Source organism: Neoarius graeffei, chromosome 3 (assembly GCF_027579695.1).
Source record: "Neoarius graeffei isolate fNeoGra1 chromosome 3, fNeoGra1.pri, whole genome shotgun sequence".
Taxonomy (NCBI): domain Eukaryota; kingdom Metazoa; phylum Chordata; class Actinopteri; order Siluriformes; family Ariidae; genus Neoarius; species Neoarius graeffei.
In genome coordinates this window covers 79,984,111-80,005,056 of record NC_083571.1, presented here as the reverse complement: position 1 = coordinate 80,005,056, position 20,946 = coordinate 79,984,111, and the positions used below count along the sequence as shown (strand labels likewise).

At 41.4% G+C, this 20,946-nt stretch overlaps 1 protein-coding gene across 2 annotated transcripts in view; it reads left to right on the top strand.

Annotated features, from left to right (window-relative positions):
- The first annotated feature begins 3,196 nt into the window (after positions 1-3,196).
- Positions 3,197-20,946, top strand: part of niban1a (niban apoptosis regulator 1a) — a 33,685-nt gene continuing 15,935 nt past the window's right edge. Inside the window, exons 1-3 of one of the 2 annotated variants that reach the window (XM_060917435.1) lie at positions 3,197-3,354; positions 19,138-19,268; positions 20,812-20,937. In XM_060917435.1, coding sequence (XP_060773418.1) covers positions 19,149-19,268; positions 20,812-20,937 — 246 coding nt within the window. In that variant the 5' untranslated portion in view covers positions 3,197-3,354; positions 19,138-19,148. Of the gene's footprint in view, positions 3,355-4,617; positions 4,735-19,137; positions 19,269-20,811; positions 20,938-20,946 lie in introns of those variants that run through there. The other variant, XM_060917434.1, reaches the window with a different exon arrangement.

Here is a 20,946-nt window from a genome sequence, read left to right as displayed (position 1 = left end):
AGATAATGAGATGAGATGAGATAATCAATAAATGATCTTGTTCGGCACTGTCTAGCCGCTTTATTCTGTTCTACAGGGTCGCAGGCAAGCTGGAGCCTATCGCAGCTGACTACGGGCGAAGGGCGGGGTACACCCTGGACAAGTCGCCAGGTCATCACAGGGCTGACACATAGACACAGACAACCATTCACACTCACATTCACACCTACGGTCAATTTAGAGTCACCAGTTAACCTAACCTGCATGTCTTTGGACTGTGGGGGAAACCGGAGCACCCGGAGGAAACCCACGCGGACACGGGGAGAACATGCAAACTCCGCACAGAAAGGCCCTCGCCGGCCACAGGGCTTGAACTCGGACCTTCTTGCTGTGAGGCAACAGTGCTAACCACTACACCACCGTGCCGCCCCGGTTTAGCGTATTTACAATGTAGAAATCGTGAATGTAGCACGGGCAATTGCTCTAAGACAACGAGGGAGGCTCAGCCTCCTCTAAAAATGACGAACATCGTGTAGGATGAATTGCGCTAGGCTTATGTTATAGCCGACCTTATAACATTGCTATTTCAGATCCAGAATCATAGAAATATATGTGCTCAACCCAGGGGCGCCGCCAGAAATTTTGGGCCCCATAAAAGATTAGAATTTTGGGCCCCCCAACTTTGCCCACCCTCGTCACAATTGCACTATTGTCATTATTTGACTTTTGATAGCCCATGGACCTTGAGTTTGTGACTTTGTGATTACATTTTATGTATTAACCTACCAGGGACTAGATGAAAACTGGTCAGTGACTAATTCTGGTGCATTTACAATCACAAATGAAAATGCAAGATTTTGCCACATGCCTTCTTGTGCTAGGACAATTGGTAGTGAAATGTGTGATGTGACTGCTAATAAATCATAGAAAAAGTTGACGTGACGTAACCATGTCAAACACTTGACTGGTGTCCGTTATTAGCAACACTTTAATCTAGCAAACTGTATATGGCGCTCGCTCATTAAAAACTTCAATCCTAAAGCATTTATGGGTTGTATTGCTGCTTACCTCCTTCTCCAAAGGGGGGTTCAGTGGTTTGGTAGGGCGGAGGTCCCCCTGAGGCTGAATCTGTGCATATTTAGGGCATCCCATTAGTTATGAAACTGGTTATTAGCACTAGTTATTAGCACCAGCATAACGTAATATTTCATCTTGTTTATCACACAAGTCAGTTCAGTTATTAAAATGGAAAAAATGTCACTGTACAAACTGTAAAAGTGTTCTCTTGATAGGCTAATCCAACCACGTTCATACTGTTCATTTACCATTCGCTAATATTTTGAACACACGTGAGCGATAGCTACCTTTCTTTGGGAAAAACTGAGTGACCAGTTGCCTGCCTCTCCGGTCCCTCTCAGCTTTCAGCTGCCTTTCTTTACGTTTTTGACAGCCACTCTTCATATTTAGCGATCATAGACTGTACGCACTCCACTGCTGGCTGGCTGGCTGGCTGCTGCACCGCGACACAGCAGCAAGTAGCGTTGCACTGATCAGCACACAGATTTAACGCATCGCGCTTCTACCAGAACTGGACCGTACCATTTCACAAAAGGGGGAGGGTTAAATGACAATATGTTGAAGAACTCAAGAAATAGACAACCTTGTTCAATTAGCTCATTTTACCAGATGGAATATTGCATTGTTGTTATTTCAAAAGTCTTATTAAAATCATTAAAAGCATATTATCATCCCCTTAAAGGGCCCCATGGCAGTGCTGGGCCCCTAGAATTGTTCTAACCTTTCCCCCCCTGGCGGCGCCCATGGCTCAACCCACTACAGTGCGAAATCATTCCGTTATAACTTTAATGTGTGCGTGAGTTTTTCCCCCTCGTGACAGCGCGATGCAGCCCAGCCTCAGTGCACTTCAATGGCATTTGGGAGCTCTGCGCTTTTCAATCTCAAAATGCAAGACGGTTATTGGACAAATACTGCGAAAACGCCCGCCCACGGAGTCTCACGGATTCCCAGCCTCAGTGGACTTCAATGGCATTTGGGAGCCCTGCGCTTTTCAATCTCAAAATGCAAGACGATTATTGGACAAATACTGCGAAAATGCCCGCCCACGGACTCCCAGCCTCACAGTGGGAGGGACATGGCAGTTTCCGCGAGGAGGCTGGTGATTGGTGAAAGTGGCTGGATATTTTCTTTGATTGACAGCTCGTTTCAAATATAGACAGGCAGCGGTGAATTTCAGTTCAGTCCCATGCGGATTCGCAAGTGCTGTGGTGTATTGTAAGAGATCAGCTTACATTTCGATTTCATTCATTACATACGGTTTCTACCAGCTTTTTTAGTTTGTATATATTTTCATTGTAAATAAAGTGTAAATATAGTGTTGTCAAGTTTGCTATCTTAGTTCCAGAAATTTCGTTTATTTGAGTGACTGAACTTGAACTTGAGGGGGCTAGTCAGCTAGCAAGAAAGCTGCGCACGGATGCCAAGCATTGCTGATTTAATTTTGGCGAAGCCATTTGCCAGTCTTCCTTTCGAGGAAAAAATTAAAATTAAAGAGCAGGGTAGACCAACGCCTCAAATTGACTTGGTGAAAAAGGTAGGGAATAATACTCGTTCCTTTCAGCTCTCCTGGTACGAGAAAGTGAATTGGCTAACAGCAAGTGACCCACATCAACAACAGTAAATAGGCTACTTTAGTAATATGTCATGGATGGACCAAAAATATAGAATCTATTTAAAATGTTTATGCTGAGTATATTATATTGGAATATATATTTTTCTGGATATGAATTAAACACTGCTACAATTTGGAAAACATTTTTAAACAAAAACACAGCCGAGAACATTTCACACTACAGACCTGGATTAAAAGTGAAGGGTTATCAAAATTGTCAATAAAACATTTCTCAGTCAAAGTAAGTAAAATATAGGGAAAGTGTCATTGAATGAAATGTGTGGCACCCAGCTCTACTGCTGAGGTTCCTGACAAAGAGCTGCTTTCAATAATGATCAATTTTTAAACAACATGCCACAATTTTAAAATATAAAATGTTAAAATATACCCCCCCAACACCACCATCATGTATATTGGACAGTAGGCAGAGGCGCATCTTGTCACCAGTCAAGGCAGGCAGCTGCTTGGGGCTCCTGATCCACTAGGTGGCGAAAGAGAGTCGAGATTTGACACTTGCGTTTTGAAAAGTCATTGCGCGTATTAACCTGCAAATAGAAAATTGTGCCTGTCGTACATAAACCAGCTATTCTTGTAATTACGACGTCAAGAAGAAAATGAAGAGGAGCTATCCACCCGGGAATGTAAAAAGAAAAAAGAGGAAGAGGAGAGAAGAAAGCAAGACAGTGGTAAGTCAGTCGAAATAATAATGAATGATGTAGTGCTATATAATGGTGCTAGTCTAGTTTCACTCGCGTTAGCATGGCCATACTTTTCTTTTGTTGATTTTAATGACTGTACTACAGTCACTGCCTGGTTTAATTTGACAGCAAAGTTAGTTAACTTAAGTTGGCTCTCCAACAGACCGCACGGTGTGCCATGCATGCCCATACAGTGTGATTGGTCAGCCCTAGCAGCAGATAAATAACTACCACCATCGTTATCAGGCTGGGACCAACGTAGCTAGAGGAAGACACTCGAATATTTTCAAACCGGAAAATTTAATGCATGTATTGTTTTGAAATTTGGCATATTATTGGACACTAGTGGTTTGAAGAGGTGAAAGCTGAGATGAAAGCTGTCATCAGGCAATCTATGACAGGCCACTCGTCTGGCTTTATTTATTCGTGTATTTATTTGTAGCTGCAACTGCATTTCTGCATAAACCAAGTATTTTTTCAGCAATCAACCAGTGCAGATTTTGCAGTGTCAAATCATTTGTGTAAACTAAACTATTCCATTGGTTTTAGTCTACAATAAACAATGAACTGTGTTTTTGAAGAATTGTTAAAATAATATGGAAATATTAAATCAATGTAATGGATTTGTAACTTTTTGTAACTTCACTTTTTGTAGCGTGTGAAATAAAAAAACATTACTGTTCACAATTTGTTGTTGATTTATTGAACTGCATGTGTTCGTAACTTCACAATTTGTAACTTGTGAAATAAAAAAACTATATTGTTTAGAATTTGTTGATGGGGGGGGGATTTCTGCTTGGGGCCCCACCAGACCCTAGAATCGCCTCTGACAGTAGGCTAGTGGGCCAAAAGAACCTGTTATTTCACAGTTTGTGACGCTGCCAACAATCAGCCAGATCAGAGGAAAGAATATGGGCAAAATTGATGTTTTTTCTTTTAGAATCTGGAAATATCGTAACCGACCAGCCTCCCCTGTTTGAAAGACTACCAGCCGCCACTGGAATGTAGTATCGTGAATTTAATCGAATCGGCGCCTTACTGATCATGTGATACTCGGCCAACCAAGTGTAACCCCGCCCCCAAGCTCCAGGTTGAGGCGTTTTGGATCACAGAGGGCGCTAGTGAGCATCCTGAAACCTAGAAGCTCACCTGCGTCATTTGGGACAGAGCCATTGGCTATTAAAGGCGGTGGGCGGAGCCGAGAGCAGAGGTGTGCGAGGTTAGATTTAAAAGCTTGACTGAGAGAGAGAAAAAAAATGCAGCTTCACCTGAAAACCTGAGAGCAGAGCAGCTTAAATACTAATAACTCCGCCATTATGGGATTATCCTCCAGCCTTTTGGATGAAAATAAATTAAACTTCATTAAAGGTCAGTCTAGCACACTTTATTAGCACACTTTTTTTTTTTCTTCAGGAAGCTAAAGTCAGGTCTAGAAACAAATCAAGTGTTTTTGTAAACAGCTCCATTAGCTACAAGTTCATACACAAACACTGTCTTCTACATCTCATCTCATCTCATTATCTCTAGCCGCTCTATCCTGTTCTACAGGGTCGCAGGCAAGCTGGAGCCTATCCCAGCTGACTACAGGGGCAGAAAAGTGTATTTTTTTGTGCCAAAACGCTAAGAAAAAACTAATTTGAGTGATGTTATGGCTGTAATAAATCCTTTCACTGACTAATTAACGTCTAGAGACTCAAGTCTTCACCTGTGAATAGAAAACACCTCATTTTATTGAAATGGCCATAAACTACATACAAGAGTACTGAAGTACTGAAGTAAAAGTACTGATATTACACTATGAAAATACTCCACAACAGGCAAAACTCCTGCATTCAAAACCTGACTTAAGTAAAAGTAAGTTTTATCAGCAAAATGTACTTGCTTTAAGTAAAACTATCCTTGTCAGGGTTCTGTTATTTTACATCTATATGTAATAAGGCTGCATTCATGTGTATGTTGCATTTTACTGCTGTGGATGTTTAAAGTGCCATTCCACCATTGGATGTATTCTTTGGCATAAAATACAATATATTTTGACAACATGTATAAATTGTATCACTAGATAGAGAAATCTTTTAGCTTCAAAATGATATATCAAACACAATTTTTTGACAACGACAAGTATATTAATTTTGCGACCAAAGTCACCTACCCTTTTAATTTCCACGCGTGATGTCATCGGCAGGTTCCCCTTCTTGTGTACCGTGTGACGTGGCACATATCAGCAATGGCAGATAGAACACGATAAAAATCTCATCTCATTATCTCTAGCCGCCCCATCCTTCTACAGGGTCGCAGGCAAGCTGTAGCCTATCCCAGCTGACTACGGGCGAAAGGCGGGGTACACCCTGGACAAGTCGCCAGGTCATCACAGGGCTGACAACCATTCACACTCACATTCACACCTACGGTCAATTTAGAGCCACCAGTTAACCTAACCTGCATGTCTTTGGACTGTGGGGGAAACCGGAGCACCCGGAGGAAACCCACGCGGACACGGGGAGAACATGCAAACTCCACACAGAAAGGCCCTCGCCGGCCCCGGGGCTCGACCTTCTTGCTGTGAGGCGACAGCGCTAACCACTACACCACCGTGCCGCCCGCGATAAAAATAATACCAATAAATCTAGCTAATACCAATAAATCTAGCTAACTGAAAGATTAACTCAATTTTTCGCAATTTTTTTTGGCCCCCATATACGAGGCGAAATGAGACTCTCACTTTGGGGGTTTCCTGGTCTAAAAATAGACCGACACGTGGTACACAAGAAGGGGAACCTGCCGATGACATCACGTTTCACTACCGCGCGGAAATTAAAAGGGTAGGTGACTTTGGTCGCAAAATTAATATACTTGTCGTTGTCAAAAAATTATGTTTGATATATCATTTTGAAGCTAAAAGATTTCTCTGTCTAGTCATGTTGTCATAAAATATATTGTATTTTATGCCAAAGAATACATCCAATGGTGGAATGGCTCTTTAAGGTTGAGCTCATTTTAATTACTTTATATTTATTATTGGATAGTTAAATCTACAGCAAAGCTTCATATTTTATAAGCACCTCATATGTTTGTAGTGTCGCTGTCCTGTGGGAACCAGGTACAGTACATCTCTAAAATAGTCCCATTTTCATGAGCTCGGTAAAACAGCCCTGTTTTTATTTGTGGTGGTGGTGATGTATTTTGCAGCTGATCCGAGAGGGTTATTTATTCAATAGTTTCTTTAGCTTAAGAACAATTTTCTCAGCCCGTGGAAGACTTGAGGAATACGTAATCCTCTAGTTTGTGATAAACTTTCAAAATCGGTACATTTGGAGATGCACTGTTTTTACTAGAAAGGAAGGCGATGAAAAATTGTCATCTGAAAAAATGTCAGATAAACGTAGTGGTGTCAAAGTGCAATCTTTGCCGCTGTGATGTAGTGGAGTAGAAGTGTAAAGCTGTGTAAAAGGGAAAGATTCAAGTAAAGTCCAAGTACCTTGAATGAATGTACTTGGGTACATTCCAGCACTGCAGATGTATTAATACAGGCTGTAAAACCAGCATAAAGTGTCTTAGTATGATGTGAGTTGCCAGAAGAGCTTCAGTTCACCTCGGCACAGATTCTGCAGATCTCTGGAACTGTACAGGAAGAATGAACACCGTTCCTCCAAATGACATCAAGACGTCAAAATCGCCAACTGAGGGAGTGACGGTCATGGAGAGTACGGGGACACTGGTCGAAAATCTCAATTTCATTATTTATTCGCGAAGCCTTTGTACCTTGTGTGTTCCTTCAGTGAGGATGGAAACGTTAAATCATTGGGTAAATTTTACACACAGTTATCTATTATTTCCTTATCATTCTGCCACGTATTACACTTTACACTTCTAGAAAGAGTGAGCAGACCACTTTTTATCCATCCCTATTTGACACATTAGAGCAGTTCTGTATGTGTCAAGTCAGTTTGTGTATAGCCCGTTTAACAACGTGTGTGTGTTTGTTTTGGAGGTTCTATATCACAGGTGAAACCTGTGTATAAGGTATGTAAGGGCAGAACTGGCCCTGCAGGTCAGGTGTGAATGCCTAATGCAGCCTTGTCATCTGGGACTGGTTTCATGGCTCAGGAATGCCAGACATCTCAAACCAGCAAAACGTGTACACTCCCACAAACATCTACACTCCCGTACATGCAGTCTGCATTTGGTGGTTAGTTATAAAGGGAAAAAAATAATGTATACTGCATGTGATTGTATCTTGATTTAGTTCAGACTTTTCACTGGAAGAGTGCTGCGAGTGGACATGGATAACACCTCAAAAAAAAAAAAAACATCTTGGCAAATGAAACTCATGGTTTATAGTTAAATGTATTATTTCCTATTATGAGTATCATAAACAAATTTAAGATTATTAAACCTGTCTAGATTTTTTTCAAATTTACAAGTTTTATATTTGCTGATTTTATTGGCTGATCATTTTGATTATTTCTAGAAATAAATGCTTCAAGGGTAACTTCAACGCCGCTCTGAGCCTAACTCCACCCGCTGTCATTTAGAAAAATGCTTTAAAAAAAAAAAAGCAGGGAAGGGGTTGAGCAAGGGGGTCTGGGGGTGCGTCAGCTATTATGAATGAGGAGTCTTGATAGCTCGTTTTCAAATATATAGTTGTGTTTTACAGACTCCCAAATTTCATGGCGTAGAGAAGTACCAAATGGTCGACTCTGTCAGCATCAGCCTTTCAAGGTTCAAGAGTTCATCAGTAGATGACTTATTTTGCCATTTTCAACCCATTAAATGGCATTTTAAAAAAATACAAATGTTTATTTTGTCAAGATTAATGCCAGCATTGATGTTTCATCACAATGCATTCATATCATTTAGTTTACAGCTCAAAAAAAAAAAAAACACACACATTTAAGTGTGCAGCACCTCTTTAAATTTTTAAAAACTGTTAGTAGAAGAAATTAAGCTTTGTGAAAATATCTAGTAATATATTTAATCTTTATATTTGGTTTATTTTTAATCTTATAATGGGGGAACACTACATACATACATTTAACTGTAAGGCCCATTTAACTACATTTATTTAACAGTGAATATGGACAGTTAGTTGTAAATTGTTGTCCACTTTTGACAAGTCACGGCTTTACTGGAGTACAATTTGGCTGTTTTTACAACCCCAATTCCAAAAAAAGTTGGGATACTGTGTAAAATATAAATAAAAAAAGAATGTGAAGGTTTGCGAATCATGGAAAACCTATATTTCATTGAAAATAGTACAAAGACAACATATCAAATGTTGAAACAGATTTTATTTTATTTTTTTTTAAATATATGCTCATTTTGAATTTGATGTCAGCAACATGTATCAGAAAAGTTGGGACGGGGCAACAAAAGACTGAAAAAGTTGTGTAATGCTAAAAAACCTAATTTGGTTAATTGGCAACAGGTCAGTAACATGATCGGGTATAAAAAGAGCATCCCAGAGAGGCGAAGTCTCTCAGAAGTAAAGACGGGGAGGGGTTCACCGCTCTGTGAAAGACTGTGTGGGCAAACAGTGCAACAATTTAAGAATAACGTTCCTCAATGTAAAATTGCGAAGAATTTGGGGATCACATCATCTATGATACATAATATCATTAAAAGATTTAGAGAATCTGGAGAAATCTCTGTATGCAAGACACAAGGCTGAAAACTGACACTGGATGCCTGTGATCTTCAGGTCCTCAGGTGACACTGCATTAAAAGCAGATGTGTGTGTGTGTAGTGGAAATCACTGTATGGGCTCAGGAACACTTCAGAAAACCATCGTCTATGAAAACAGTTCGTTACTGCATCCACAAATGCAAGTTAAAACCAGATATAAACAATATCCAGAAACACCACCATCTTCTCTGGGCCTGAGCTCTTTTATGATGGACTGAGGCAAAGTGGAAAATTTATCCCGAGGTCTGACGAATCAAAAGTAGAAATTCTTTTTAGAAATCATGGACACCACGTCCTCCAGGCTAAAGAGGAGAGGGACCATCCGGCTTATCGGTGCACAGTTCAAAAGCCAGCATCTGTGATGGTATGAGGGTGCATTTAGTGCACATGACATGGGGAGCTTGTACATCTGGGAAGGCATCATTAATGCTGAATGATATAAACACGTTTCAGAGCAATATGCTGTCATCCAAACAAAATCTTTTTCAGGGAAGGCCTTCCTTCTTTCAGCAAGTCGATGCCAAACCACTTTCTGCATATATTAAAACTGCATGGCTCCGTCATAAGAGTCCGGGTGCTAAACTGGCCTGCCTGCAGTCCAGACCTGTCTCCCATGTAAAACTTTTTGGTGCATTATGAAGCACAAAATACGACAAAGGAGGCCCCGAACTGTTAAGCAACTGAAATTGTATATCAGTCAAGAATGTAACAACATTTCTCTTTCAAAACTACAGCAGTTGGCCTCCTCAGTTCTCAAACATTTAGTGTTGTTAAAAGTAGAGGTGATACAACACAGTGGTAAATATGCCCCGTCCCAACTTTTTTTGAAACGTGTTGCTGACATCAAATTCAAAATGAGCCAATAGTTTTCAAAAAACAATACAATTTCTCAGTTTCAACATTTGATATATTGTCTTTGTACTATTTTCAACGAAATATTGGGTTTCCATGATTTTGCAAATTCATTCTGTTTTTATTTGCAGCTTATAGAGTGTCCCAACTTTGGGGATGTAGATGTGATAAATATTACAACTAAATGATTATAAACTAAACCTCTTAGCATTAGTCTCAAACTTACAATTTATTTAATACGTACTGTGGGTGGTGGCACAGTGGTGTAGTGGTTAGCGCTGTCGCCTCACAGCAAGAAGGTCCGGGTTCGAGCCCCATGGCCGGCGAGGCCCTTTCTGTGCGGAGTTTGCATGTTCTCCCCGTGTCTGCGTGGGTTTCCTCCGGGTGCTCCGGTTTCCCCCACAGTCCAAAGACATGCAGGTTAGGTTAACTGGTGACTCTAAATTGACCGTAGGTGTGAATGTGAGTGTGAATGGTTGTCTGTGTCTATGTGTCAGCCCTGTGATGACCTGGTGACTTGTCCAGGGTGTACCCCGCCTTTTGCCCGTAGTCAGCTGGGATAGGCTCCAGCTCGCCTGCGACCCTGTAGGACAGGATAAAGCGGATAGAGATGATATGAGATGTACTGTGGGGTCTAAAAGTCTGAGACCACTAGTGAAACGATATTATTGGTGATAACTTGTGAAAAGGAGAATCTTTTAAGAAGTTTTTATATGAATTTCTTGATTTAATACTTGGTATGTCCCCTTTTTGCTTTGATGACCGTGTGCACTCAAGCTGACGTACAAAGTTTGTGCAAAAACTGATGATCCGTGTTGGATGGAATCCATCCAAGTGTCGTGTGAACACACACTTCAACAGGAGGCATAAGACTCGCTGAAAATCTGACCTTCTGTACAATGGAGTTCACATCGTCAGTATCCCATTATGCATCAGGTAGTTCAGGTGCACTAATTTGATCAACTGAGTGTCGTTCCAAGAGTGCTGATATTTCCCATAACAGTACTGGGATGTTTTACTGTGTGTTTCAGTCCACCTGTCTGTTTCCTGCATGTAAAATTCCACTCACGGTTGCTGCAGTTGTTTGCGACATCAGCGGACATGGCAATCGATACTTTTTCAGGAGTATCATTTTTAACTTAAAATATGAAAGCTTGACAGGTGAAGATGAAATGGAAGAAGGGACGCCAGTTTTACCAGAAGCATCTTTAATGGGAATGTACAAATTAATGTGAGCAAGTTAGCCAGCTAATTGAAACGCTATAAAGTAAGTGTGGCTCCATCGGGATCTATATCCACTAGTGGAGCAAAAATGAAAAACTTTTGGCCATATTGTGTCCAAAATGTCACTTACTCTATTAATTTCTTGTTTATGCAGTCATTGGCCACTATATTAGGTACACTCATCTACATGCTGTTTGTTGCAGTTCTCTAATCAGCCGATCCCTTGACAGGAGCAAAATGCATCAAATCATGCAGATACAAATCAAGAGCTTCAGTTCATGTTCACTTCAAACATCAGAATGGGAAAAATTGTGATCTCAAAGTGTCTTTCACTGCGGCATGGGTGTCTGTGCCGGATGGACTGTTTTGAGTATTTCAGAAACTGCTGATCTCCTGGGGTTTGCACACACAAGTCTCTAGAGTTTACACAGAATGGTGCAAAAAACAAACACTGAGTGAGCGACAGTTCTGTGGGTGGAAACAAACGCCTTGTTGAGGGAGGTCAGAGGGAAAATGGCCAGATTGGTTCAAGCTACCAGGAAGGATGTAGCAACTCGTATAATCACTCTTTACAACTGTGGTGAGCAGAAAAGCATCTCAGCACGCAACAGCAGACGACCACATTGGGTTCCACTCCTGTAGCCAAGAACAGGAATCTTAGAATCAAGAACAAGTTCCTATTCAAGTGGCCAGTGAGTGTGTAGTCTGTTGTATAAAATAGGTATTGCATGAGAGGTCGTACTGTTGTATTGAATATCAGCACAGCTGTGATTGGCTATGGCTAATTAGGTACTGTGACCCAATCACAGCTGTGCTGATGTTCAGCACTCCCTCTCATGGGATATTGCTGAATTGCATAAATTTAAAGAGGGACTTGGAAATAGTGCAACGTGTTCAATATTGAATAGTCAAGATATTACACGTTTTACTTTTTTTTGTTTTAGAATGTTCAAACTTCTAAGTTCTCTCAACATTTCCAGTTTTAATTGCCGTCGCATCGGGTGGTAGAGTGAAGCGTTGTAGGTTGGTGGGTAGTGGTTTTGAGTTATACTTGCGAGGAGGAACAATCAAGGTTTTTTTTTTTTTTTTTTTTTTTTTTTTTTTTAAAGTTTGTTGCTTTTCAGAAATTATAATAACATGATGGATCACCATCCAGTCAGTATGATCCTAATGTGATAAGATATTGGGAAATGCTCTGCTCATACTGTACTATAAACCAATTTATTTAAAAGCCCAATCAGGGTTTGCTAAAGTGATGCATCTGAAGTGATTCTTCTCTTCTCTGGTTTATGGACACATTGTAATGAATAGACAGGATTTCTTCCTGGTTAAGTATCATCTTCATTCTTCTGTTGAAGTATTATTCTTACTCTTTTTTACCTCCAGGTAATGTTGTCCCTGTTTTTGTCTTTACAACTCACAAACTCAAGTGCAATCTCCTCTATCCTGTTGCGTCCATCCCAAACGAGCAAGGAGTGTAATAGTCGGCGAGGTCACAAAGGACCCTGGGGTAACTTCTAAGCAACTGAAGGCCTCTCTCACATTGGCTAATGTTCATGAGTCCACCATCAGGAGAACACCTGAACAACAATGGTGTGCATGGCAGGGTTGCAAGGAGAAAGCCACTGCTCTCCAAAAAGAACATTGCTGCTCAGCTGCAGTTTGCTAAAGATCACGTGGACAATTCAGAAGGCTATTGGAAAAATGTTTTGTGGATGGATGAGACCAAAATAGAACTTTTTGTTTTAAATGAGAAGCATTATGTTTGGAGAAAGGAAAACACTGCATTCCAGCATAAGAACCTTATCCCAGCTGTGAAACGTGGTGGTGGTGGTGGTAGTATCATGGTTTGGGCCTGTTTTGCTGCATCTGGGCCAGGGCGGCTTGCCATCATTGATGGAACAATGAATTCTGAATTATACCAGCGAATTCTAAAAGAAAATGTCAGGACATCTGTCCATGAACTGAATCTCAAGAGAAGGTGGGTCATGCAGCAAGACAACGACCCTAAGCACACAAGTCATCCTACCAAAGAATGGTTAAAGAATAAAGTTAATGTTTTGGAATGGCCAAGTCAAAGTCCTGACCTTAATCCAATGGAAATGTTGTGGAAGGACCTGAAGTGAGCAGTTCATGTGAGGAAACCCACCAACATCCCAGAGTTGAAGCTGTTCTGTACAGAGGAATGGGCTAAAATTCCTCCAAGCCGGTGTGCAGGACGGATCAACAGTTACCGGAAACGTTTAGTTGCAGTTATTGCTGCACAAGGGATCACACCACATACTGAAAGCAAAGGTTCACATACTTTTGCCACTCTCAGATATGTAATCTCATATCTCATCTCATTATCTCTAGCTGCTTTATCCTGTTCTACAGGGTCGCAGGCAAGCTGGAGCCTATCCCAGCTGACTACGGGCGAAAGGCGGGGTACACCCTGGACAAGTCGCCAGGTCATCACAGGGCTGACACATAGACACAGACAACCATTCACACTCACATTCACACCTACGGTCAATTTAGAGTCACCAGTTAACCTAACCTGCATGTCTTTGGACTGTGGGGGAAACCGGAGCACCCGGAGGAAACCCACGCGGACACGGGGAGAACATGCAAACTCCGCACAGAAAGGCCCTCGCCGGCCACGGGGCTCGAACCCGGACCTTCTTGCTGTGAGGCGACAGCGCTAACCACTACACCACCGTGCCGCCCTTCAGATATGTAATATTGGATAATTTTCCTCAATAAATAAATGACCAAGTATATATATTTTTTTGTATCATTTGTTTAACTGGGTTCTCTTTATCTACTTTTAGGGTTTGTGTGAAAATCTGATGTTTTAGGTCATGTTTATGCAGAAATGTTGAAAATTCTAAAGGGTTCACAAACTTTCAAGCACCACTGTAGATATAGTTGCCAGCGGGGAATATTGTGCTCTCAGAGCACTCTTTTTATTGTTAAAATGGATAAAAATGACCAATTTTAACGAAGTTTAACCTTATTAATATTCCAATTTGAGTATAGGTGGTCGCTTTAAAGGGGACATGGTATGAAAATTTCAGTGCTTGTGCAGATACATTTGGGTATCTGGAGTGCCTACTAACCTGCAATCTCTGAAATAAGAGATCCCAGGAGATCATTAGAATTGTCCCACCCCTTCATCTGCGCATCTCTACTCTTGGCTCGAGAACTCCTTTGTGACTGAATATTGATGAAAGTGTTACCTGATTGGCTGCCAGAAGAGGAAGGTGGGGTGAAAAGTGGCTCATATAGGCTCTCAAATCAGCTATTTTGAACAGGGCTGTTTAGACAGGGTGAGAAGGGAGCTGTGGTATTTTTATCCTTGTGGTATTTTGAGCAAAACTTCTCTTGATTGGTAGACCTGGTGTGAGCAAGTGCTGATTATGCTTGCGTTGAAGCACGTTTGCCTGCAGAGACAGGGTTTATGGGAAAGTGTGACGAGTAAGGCGCATTGATGCACTCACCTGCTGTCTTCTGAGAAGCTAAGTGTTTGTTGTGTGCATCTACGGCACTGTGTCTCATCCAGTCTTCAGATCAACACTGATTTAGATGGCAGGGAGATGTGCTCGGTTCCATGAGTGGAAACATTGTGATTGAGTTAATGCCAGGTTTCTCCACAAGTACCGGGAATCATGCCTGCTTGTGTTCACTGAGACGTGGCTGCAGGAGGACGTGCCCGACTCACTAGTTTCCCTAGATGGCTTCTCGTTTGTGCGCTCTGATGGGAATGACAACTCCGGCAAGAGCAAAGGTGGTGGCACCCATGTCTACATCAACAACCTCTGGTGCTCGCGGTTCACCATGAGAGAGTCGGTCTGTAATCCCGACATTTGAACTGGTACGTTTAAGCCTGAGACCCTTCTACCTGCCACGTGAATTTGGGAATATTTTACTATGTACTGCATATATCCCGCCTGGGGGTAGTGCTGCTAAGGCAGCTAATATCCTAGCAGACTGTGTTCACAGACAGCTGAAACGCACCCCTGAAGCACCATGTTTTATTCTAGGCGATTTTAATCATTGTAAACTTGAGGCTGCTTTACCTGGGTTCAGCCAATATGTTAACTGTAATACCAGAGGTAAAAACACATTGGATAAATCCCATTCATCTCATTATCTCTAGCCGCTTTATCCTGCTCTACAGGGTCGCAGGCAAGCTGGAGCCTATCCCAGCTGACTACGGGCGAAAGGCGGGGTACACCCTGGACAAGTCGCCAGGTCATCACAGGGCTGACACATAGACACAGACAACCATTCACACTCACATTCACACCTACGGTCAATTTAGAGTCACCAGTTAGCCTAACCTGCATGTCTTTGGACTGTGGGGGAAACCGGAGCACCCGGAGGAAACCCACGCGGACACGGGGAGAACATGCAAACTCCACACAAAAAGGCCCTCGCCGGCCACGGGGCTCGAACCCGGACCTTCTTGCTGTGAGGCGACAGCGCTAACCACTACACCACCGTGCCACCCACATTGGATAAATGTTATGGAAATTTCAAAAACGCCTATACTGCTAAGGTTAAACCTCCTTTAGGGTCCTCTGATCACAACACTGTCCGTTTAATCCCTACTTACAGGTCCCTGCTTAAAAGCAACAAACCACAAGTTAAAACTGTTTCTATATGGAACAATGATAGTGTAGAAACTCTGAAAAGCTGCTTCTCTTGCACCAACTGGGACCTCTTTCATCGTCTGGAACTAGAGGAGGCTACAGATACTATCACCGATTATATTAAGTTCTGTAAAGATAATGTGTTAACTCAAAAATCTCTCACTATGTACCCAAATAATCAATTGTATATCTCCAAGGAGGGCGGCACGGTGGTGTAGTGGTTGGCGCTGTCGCCTCACAGCAAGAAGGTCCGGGTTCGAGCCCCGTGGCCGGCGAGGGCCTTTCTGTGCGGAGTTTGCATGTTCTCCCCGTGTCTGCGTGGGTTTCCTCCGGGTGCTCCGGTTTCCCCCACAGTCCAAAGACATGCAGGTTAGGTTAACTGGCGACTCTAAATTGAGCGTAGGTGTGAATGTGAGTGTGAATGGTTGTCTGTGTCTATGTGTCAGCCCTGTGATGACCTGGCGACTTGTCCAGGGTGTACCCCGCCTTTCGCCCGTAGTCAGCTGGGATAGGCTCCAGCTTGCCTGCGACCCTGTAGAACAGGATAAAGCGGCTAGAGATAATGAGATGAGATATCTCCAAGGAGATTAAAGAGTGCATAGTACAGAGGAAAGTAGCATTTAAGAATGGGGACTTACTAAGCATGAAAAACACGCAGAAGGAACTTAATCACAAACTAAGGACTGCTAGGAGGAAGGAGAGGGAGAAATTTGAATCTCACTGCTCAGGTATGAATACTAAAAAACTATAGGACTCTATGAAAACCATGACAAACATGACTCCAGCTAAGAGGTGTATCAATCTGTTAAATGAGGAAAAGGCTAATGAGCTGAATAACTTTTTTTGCTGATTTGACTCGAGACTTCTCATATGAGAAGAAAATCGCTATGGATGGTGTACCTGAATCAGGCCCTGGAGTATTGACCAGCATGCTGTGGAGAGACTTTTTTTTCATGCATCTGCCCCAGAAAGGCCTCTGGTCCAGATGGCATCTCTGGGCGCCTACTGAAGTCCTGTAGCAAAGAACTGGCAGAAGCCTGGTGTCCCATCTTCCAGAAATCACTAGACACTCGTTCTGTTCCCTCTATCTCTGGAAAAGTTCTGTTATCATTCCTGTGCCTAAAAAAGCAAGCTGTAAAGAGAATAATGACTACCATCCTGTTGCACTGACTTCGTTGGTAATGAAGTGTTTTGAGAAAATCATGATCAATTTCTTGAAGACCGAAGTTAGTGGTTTTTTTGTAGATCCCTTTCAGTTTGCTTACAAGTGCAACAGAAGTACTGAAGATGCCATTTTAGCTGTGACCCACCTTATCAATAAGCACTTGGAGGATTCTAGCTCATTTGCACGTCTTTTTATTGGTTGATTTTAGTTCAGCTTTTAATACGTTGCAGCCACATCTTTTAATTAGCAGATTAAATTATTTTGATGTTCATCCTTTTATTATTAAATGGTACTTTTTCGTTTTTAACAAATCGTAGACAGCGGGTCAGTGTTAATGGAACTTTATCTGAAATTAAAACTCTGAGCACAGGTGCACCACAGGGATGCGTGAGTTCACCGGTTCTGTTCACTTTGGACACAGATGCGCGTAGAAGGTTTTTATACAAACAATCACATCATTTAAGTTCTCAGACGACACTGCAATTTTATCACTGTTGAAAAAGAATCATGATATATCTGACTACTTTCTGGAAATTCAGAGGTTTGTTGAGTGGTGCGACAATAACCACCTCATTCTGAATGTGAATAAGATGGAAGAAATGGCGTTCGACCCTTGAGGAGTGGGTGACCACAGGCCCGTGGTCATCCATAATCAAGCCATTGCCCAGGTGCAGTCATACAAACATCTGGGTGTCTTTATTGACCATGCACTCACCTCTGGAAGACACACGTCGACAGCCTCTGTTGCAGACTACAGCAACGGTTGCATTTTCTTCGTCGTCTGAGAATTCATGGTGTTGATCAAAGATTTATTTATTTTTATTTTTTTATAAGGCGGTCTTGGAAAGTCTGATCAGTATAGTATCACAGCTTGGTTTGGTAACCTCTCTGTGCAGCTAAAGAACAAACTGCTTCGGCTAATTCATGCTGCTGGAAAAATTATTGGTGTTAAAGAGCACTTCTCCATTCGGAGTATTTATGAACAGGCCACTCTGCAACAAGCAAATAAGATTATCTGTGATCCATCACACATCATGCATGGCGAGTATGAGCTGCTACCATCTGGTAGAAGGTTTAGAGTTCCTCACTGCGGACTGAACAGATTTAAAAACTCATTTGTTCCTGTGGTCAATTAAGCCGGTAAACAAGGTCAGATAAGACCAGAGCACAGATGACTTGTGGTTGTTTGTTTTGCACAGGTTAGTATTTTTACTTATTAGAATTTTAGCATTTTATTACACCTATTAGGTGTTTTTCATTCTCTTATTTATTTATTTATTTATTTATTTATTTATTTTATTATTTAAATTTTTTTTTATTTTTTTAAATTCACAATGTTTCTTGCACTTTTAGGCACCTTGTATGATATGGATGCGCATATCTATTGTATGTTTTGTTATTGTGTTGTATTGTATGTTCGGTGTTGTGGCTGCAGCATGGGCGAATGGCCCAGAACAAATTTCTCACTTTGTGAGACAATAAAGTTAATCTTGAATCTTGATGCAATGTTTTGAGGATTTTATCAATTTTATTTATTATAGTATTTTTCCAAACACATTTCAAGTGTAAGTAGTACAATTTTAAACATTTAAGATGCAAACAATAAAAAAAAATTCCCCTATCCCATAATTCCCTTATAACTGCTCGCAATAGAAACAGAACGAAAACAATTTCTAAAAGTCTACTCACACTATGGTATCTTTTTAATAAAATGTCTCCCAGGGTTTGCACAGGTCATGGATTTTCTGGAATATCATGGAATTTCCAAGTCTATTGTAGTCCTGGAATGTCAGGGGAATTTGTTTTGTAGCATGTGGGTTGTTTTTTTTTTTAGTTGCCGTTTTGGCAATATTTTCCATGTGGTATTTCACTAGGTTTAAGCAGCGAAGAAAATTTTTGTACTGAAAACGTTTGTGAATTAGTAAATAAAGCTCGCAAATTGGTGGGTTTAAAATACTGTGGCTGATTTTGTCTGCTCAGCATAAAGGTGGCCTGGTTGGGTTTTTTTTTTTTGGTCCTGTCCCCCCCCTTATAGATTGGGGTTCTCAACCTTTTCTACTCTAAAGCCCACCTATTCATACTTGTAACAAGTCGAGGCCCATTTAAAAAAAAAATAAAAAATTGTGCTCTCAGATATGCGGTCGCAGAAAAGTGTGTGTGTGTGTAAATAAGTAGCTGTTCAGTAGTGTGTTTTTGTGTGTATTTCAGGGTGTACTGAGATGGAGCTGAGGAATTTTACAGCAATCTACAAGAAGCAATACACTCTGGCCTTTCTCTCCCATGTTCATGATGAGTTGGTACAACGCAAACAAGAGCATACTCAACTCCTTAAACAGCGGGTAAGGACTGCTTGGAGACTTAACTAGTCTCAGGTGGCTTAAAGTGCTGATGACACGAACATGACTCTGTGCAATTTCTTAAATAAACTATACAACATGGCAAACATGTTAGATTTCTGTTATAATTACGTGAAAAGAAGCTGTTACGCAAATATCCAACTTTTAATTGCACAGCGCAAGAAAACTGGGTCCGTGGCTCGCGGCCATGTTGTGACGTCAGCGGAAGAACACGCTGCGGTTCACTGGCTGTTCTACTCTGGTTCTACTCAGTGGAAATGGCGCATGAAAACGCCGGTGAACTCTCTAGTGCTAGCTCTTCCTCTTCTGGGAGTCTAGAATTGTGTTGATCTCTTCCGAATAGAATCTATGATAGCCTACCCTCTTTACCCTTTGCCTCTCATTGCTAGGCGGCAGTTACATGAAAGCCGCAAGCTTTCACAAGCAAATACATGACTGATAGCACGCCGACTTTATGATTACATTTATGATTATCATGTAGAATCTATAGCTCTACATACCTTTTATCTTATGTCGTTTCACAACACGTGTTCTGACAGGAGGACTGTCTTTGGATCCGGCATAGCTACTAGTAGACCCCCTCCGGAATACTGGGAGTGTTGCCAGATTGGGAGGAATCCCACCCTGTTGAGCGGTTTCAAGTGCATTTTGGTGGGTTTTGAACATATTTTGGGCTGGAAAACTTCAGCAGTATCTGGCAACAGATACTGCTGACGTTTTCCAGCCCAAAATATGTTCAAAACCCACCAAAATGCACTTGAAACTGCTCAACTGGGTGGGAAACCTCCCAATCTGGCAACACTGTGTAGGCACTGCTGATGGTAGTAACACGTTTGTGCTGAACTGAACACCCAAGAGATTCTTTTAAGCTGGGAAGGGTGTCAAAACAATCCAAATCGAAGTGTTCAGAGCACAGGACGGATGTTGGTGAGGGCTCCCACTTGTCACAAGTGCACCTGACTTGCTTCACCCACTTCGCATGCAGCTCGGGATCTCTGGGAAACTTGAATAAACTTACCCCATCCTTGTAGGTTTTGGAGCAAAAGCCGGCAACACAACGCGAAGGCATAATAACTTTTATTTATATATATATATATATATATATATATATATATATATATATATATATATATATATATATATATATATAAATATATATATATATAAAATATAAAAAAAATGACAAACTGAACACCTGTCGCATCAACAACAAACTGGTAAGTTAGGAGGAAGGTGCTTTCGCTGACGTCATATAGCTCCTCCTCCTCTTTCGTCTCCGTCTCCTGGGTGCTGCAGCCCTGTCAAATTTGCCCAAATAGCCGCGTTTATCATAACTTGTAAAATAGGTGCCTTCATGAATTAATTTATGGATCATCGGGAATTACTTTTTATGTTATAAAACATCGCCAAAGATGTCAAAAACATGTCATCAGCACTTTAAGCTTTATTATAACTCAAAAAAAAAAAAAGTGACAGACATAAGTTTTGTCAAATATTCATTCTGTGTGTTTCTTTAATGACCCAGGAGCCCCCACAGGAAACAGAGGTGATCTACCGGGAGCCTATTGCCCATTATGATAACAGGAAATGGAAGGAGAGGTTTGTGGTGGTTCGTTCTAATTACTCTCTGGAGTGCCATGAAAGCTATGAGGCAAGTTTT